The sequence below is a fragment of the Salvelinus alpinus genome, chromosome 1, assembly GCF_045679555.1.
Source record: "Salvelinus alpinus chromosome 1, SLU_Salpinus.1, whole genome shotgun sequence".
NCBI lineage: Eukaryota > Metazoa > Chordata > Actinopteri > Salmoniformes > Salmonidae > Salvelinus > Salvelinus alpinus.
The window spans coordinates 2,480,228-2,485,227 of NC_092086.1; the positions used below are offsets into that span (position 1 = coordinate 2,480,228).

Sequence of the window (5,000 nt, forward strand, 5' to 3'; positions counted from 1 at the left end):
CTACCTCATCACCCCTCTACCTCACCACCCCTCTACCTCACCACCCCTCCACCTCATCACTCCTCTACCTCATCACCCCTCTACCTCACCACCTCACCCCCCCTCTACCTCATCACCCCTCTACCTCATCACCCCTCTACCTCATCACCCCTCTACCTCATCACCCCTCTACCTCTCTACCTCACCACCCCTCTACCTCACCACCCCTCCACCTCATCACCCCTCCACCTCATCACCCCTCCACCTCATCACCCCTCCACCTCATCACCCCTCCACCTCATCACCCCTCCACCTCATCACCCCTCCACCTCACCACCCCTCCACCTCACCACCCCTCTACCTCACCACCTCATCACCCCTCCACCTCATCACCCCTCCACCTCACCACCCCTCCACCTCATCACCCTTCCACCTCATCACCCCTCCACCTCATCACCCTTCCACCTCATCACCCCTCACCTGCTAATTCTCTCTGTTCCGGCGGTACCTTCCCAGCAGCCTGTATCATGGGGACTGATCCAAAGTAACCGTTGGTTACGCCCATGAGGAGAGAAAAGAGACAGGGCCAGGCGGGGTGGGCCAGGGTTGGGGTGGAGGAGGGATACACACACATCACCAACAGAGGGATGAAGACCACCCGCAGGCAGGAGAAGAGGAGCAGGTATCCCCCCGTCCACTCATAGGGCAACGCAGCCAGGATCTGGAAAGGGCAGAGGGCTTAGTGAGGCAACGTCTATATCTGTCTATCTATCAGATATATATCTATCTATCTATCAGATATCTATCTATCTATCTATCTATCAGATATCTATCTATCTATCGTTCTATCTATCTATCTATCAGATATCTATCTACCTATCTATCTATCAGATATCTATCTACCTATCTATCTATCAGATATCTATCTATCTATCTATCAGATATCTATCTATCTATCGTTCTATCTATCTACCTATCTATCTATCAGATATCTATCTACCTATCTATCTATCAGATATCTATCTATCTATCTATCTATCAGATATCTATCTATCTATCTATCTATCGTTCTATCTATCTATTGTTCTATCTATTGTTCTATCTATCTATTGTTCTATCTATCTATTGTTCTATCTATCTATTGTTCTATCTATCTATTGTTCTATCTATCTATCTATCGTTCTATCTATCTATTGTTCTATCTATCTATCTATCGTTCTATCTATCTATTGTTCTATTGTTCTATCATTCTATCCATCATCCATCCATCCATCTACATTCCTACCACCCATCTATACATCATCCATCAGAATCTCTCCTCTGGGACCCCCAGCCGTTCCAAACCTCTCCTCTGGGACCCCCAGCCGTTCCAAACCTCTCCTCAGGGACCCCCAGCTGTTCCAAACCTCTCCTCAGGGACCCCCAGCTGTTCCAAACCTCTCCTCTGGGACCCCCAGCCGTTCCAAACCTCTCCTCAGGGACCCCCAGCCGTTCCAAACCTCTCCTCTGGGACCTCCAGCCGTTCCAAACCTCTCCTCTGGGACCCCCAGCCGTTCCAAACCTCTCCTCTGGGACCCCCAGCCGTTCCAAACCTCTCCTCTGGGACCCCCAGCCGTTCCAAACCTCTCCTTGGGGACCCCCAGCCTTTCCAAACCTCTCCTCAGGGACCCCAGCCGTTCCAAACCTCTCTGGGACCCCCAGCCGTTCCAAACCTCTCCTCTGGGACCCCCAGCCGTTCCAAACCTCTCCTCTGGGACCCCCAGCTGTTCCAAACCTCTCCTCTGGGACCCCAGAACCCCAGTCCCCAAGGAGAGGTTTGGAACGGTTGGGGGTCCCAGAGGAGAGGTTTGGAACCACTGGGGGTGCCCTAGGAGAGGTTTGAGAACCACTGGGGGTCACAGAGGAGAGGTTTGGAACGACTGGACAAGTAGACTGACCTTGCCTACGAAGTCGGCCATGTTGAATGTGGCCATGATGAGTATAGGTAGCCACTCCCCCAGGGTCGGGTTGCGTATCTCTGATTCCAGACCAGGAAACAGACACAGAGTGATGCTATAGGTCACTGCTATAGACAACATGTAGGCCCAGATCACCCTGGCAACGATGTACCTGTGAAGAAACATATCTGGAGGGGAGGGAGAAGAGGGGAGGGATGAGGGGGAGGGGAGAGATGAGAGGGAGGGGAGGGAGAAGAGGGGAGGGATGAGGGGGAGGGGAGAGATGAGAGGGAGGGGAGGGAGAAGAGGGGAGGGATGAGGGGGAGGGGAGAGATGAGAGGGAGAGGGAGGGGAGGGAGGAGAGGGGAGGGATGAGGGGGAGGGGAGAGATGAGAGGGAGGGGAGGGAGAAGAGGGGAGGGGGAGGGGGAGGGGAGAGATGAGAGGGAGAGGGAGGGGAGGGAGGAGAGGGAGGAGAGGGGAGGGATGAGGGGGAGGGGAGAGATGAGAGGGAGAAGGAGGGGAGGGAGAAGAGGGGAGGGATGAGGGGGAGGGGAGAGATGAGAGGGAGGGGAGGGAGAAGAGGGGAGGGATGAGGGGGAGGGGAGAGATGAGAGGGGGAGGGAGATGGGAGAGAGGAGAGGGAGAGGGGAGGTATGAGAGGGGGAGGGGAGGGGAGAGGGGAGAGATGAGAGAGGGAAGGGAGAGGGATGAAAGGGGGAGGAGTGGAGGGGAAGGGAGGGGAGGAGAGAGGTATGAGAGGGAGAGGGGGAAGCGATGGGGAGGAGAGGAGGGTAAGGTGAAGAGGGAGAAGAGGAAGGGGGGTGAGGAAGAAGGGGGAGGGAAGAGGGATGCTGTAGGTATCTGTAGTGTACAAATATTGGGTAGAATCATTGTGTTTACAAGCACACTAATAATTCGATATTACCGTTCCTCTCGATCGCTAAGACACTTTGAATGAGACTGGGGTGGAACTGATCTCCATCACAACCTAATGAGCACTACAGTATTACTTTGTGATAAACTCTAAGTCATTTCTCTTTGTTTTCACACACACAATGCAAATGCTAAGCACATGCTTCTACACCTGCATTGCTTGCTGTTTGGGGGTTTTAGGCTGGGTTTCTACACCTGCATTGCTTGCTGTTTTGGGGGTTTTAGGCTGGGTTTCTGTACAGCACTTTGAGATATCAGCTGATGTAAGAAGGGCTTTATAAATACATTTGATTTGATTGAAATAAATTTGATTGATTTTTGCAAAACAGTAAACACAACCCTCTACAAAAAGATGCAAAACTCAGTTGAGCAAAATGACGTCAAACAAAATGGAAACGTTTGGTCACAGCTGATACTAATGACTCCCCATGAAGGTGACCCTCTTCTGCACGTGTGCAAAACATTCTTTGCACAATTGTTCAATCGGCAATCATTCATGCATAAAAGAGGTCACCTCTGAGTTGCTGAGGGCAAGACAGGACCCAGTCAGAGGCTGAGGGCAAGACAGGACCAAGTCAGAGGCTGAGGGCAAGACAGGACCAAGTCGGAGGCTGAGGGCAAGACAGGGCCAAGTCAGAGGCTGAGGGCAAGACAGGACCAAGTCAGAGGCTGAGGGCAAGACAGGACCAAGTCAGAGGCTGAGGGCAAGACAGGACCAAGTCAGAGGCTGAGGGCAAGACAGGACCAAGTCAGAGGCTGAGGGCAAGACAGGGCCAAGTCAGAGGCTGAGGGCAAGACAGGACCAAGTCAGAGGCTGAGGGCAAGACAGGACCAAGTCAGAGGCTGAGGGCAAGACAGGACCAAGTCAGAGGCAATGTGCAACCAGAGGGGAAAAAATTCTATATCACCTATACTCCACATACAGAGACGCGTACAAATCTCTCCCTCGCCCTCCATTTGGTAAATCCGACCACAACTCTATCCTCCTGATTCCTGCTTACAAGCTCAAATTAAAGCAGGAAGTACCAGTGACTCGGTCTATAAAAAAGTGGTCAGATGAAGCAGATGCTGAACTACAGGACTGTTTTGCAGCACAGACTGGAATATGTTCCGGGATTCCTCCGATGGCATTGAGGAGTACACCACATCAGTCACTGGCTTTATCAAGAAGTGCATCGAGGACGTCGTCCCCACAGTGACTGTACGTACATACCCCAACCAGAAGCCATGGATTACAGGCAACATTCGCACTGAGCAAAAGGGTAGAGCTCCCGCTTTCAAGGTTTGGGACTCTAACCCGGAAGCTTATAAGAAATCCTGCTATGCCCTGCGACGAACCATCAAACAGGCAAAGTGTCAATACAGGGCTAAGATTGAATCCTACTACCCCGGCTCCGACGCTCGTCTTATGTGGCAGGGCTTGCAAACTATTACAAAGGGAAGCACAGCCGCGAGCTGCCCAGCGACACGAGCCTATCAGACGAGCTAAATCACTTCTATACTCGCTTCGAGGCAAGCAACACTGAGGCATGCATGAGAGCATCAGCTGTTCCGGACGACTGTGTGATCACGCAGACATGCAGACAGACAGACAGGCTTTACACTAGACCTTACACAACACGTTATTCACACAGACAGGCAGGCAGACAGGATAGACAGGATAGACAGGATAGACAGGTATAGATGTGGTTGTTACCTCGTAGTCCAGGCCAGCTTCTCCGGATCTTGTCTTTAGGAATTCCAAACCGAACGTACGTCCCTCCTGTGAACTCATCTGTGACGTCATCAGATGGCGACGTCGTCGCCACCACTCCGTTACCCTGAGATGAGACAAACACTTCATAGCCTGCTTGTCTCCTTGTCTCCTCTCCTGGTTTCCTCTGAAGTGCATAATCAAAGGTCAGCCTGTCACCTGAACCCCAACGTGTCAGGTCAACCAGGTCCCGTAGATATTTAGGGTCAGCCTGTCACCTGAACCCCAACGTGTCAGGTCAACCAGGTCCCGTAGATATTTAGGGTCAGCCTGTCACCTGAACCCCAACGTGTCAGGTCAACCAGGTCCCGTAGATATTTAGGGTCAGCCTGTCACCTGAACCCCAACGTGTCAGGTCAACCAGGTCCCGTAGATATTTAGGGTCAGCCTGTCACC

General features: G+C 52.1%; 1 protein-coding gene across 2 annotated transcripts in view; it reads right to left on the reverse strand.

Moving 5' to 3' along the window:
* LOC139568767 (equilibrative nucleoside transporter 4-like) overlaps window positions 1-5,000 on the reverse strand; it is a 32,729-nt gene that overhangs the window by 3,818 nt on the left and 23,911 nt on the right. For both annotated transcript variants that reach the window (XM_071390853.1, XM_071390845.1), the window contains exons 7-9: window positions 4,548-4,671; window positions 1,917-2,104; window positions 460-700 (exon numbers count right to left, since the gene is read on the reverse strand). In XM_071390853.1, coding sequence (XP_071246954.1) covers window positions 460-700; window positions 1,917-2,104; window positions 4,548-4,671 — 553 coding nt within the window. The remainder of the gene's footprint in view (window positions 1-459; window positions 701-1,916; window positions 2,105-4,547; window positions 4,672-5,000) is intronic.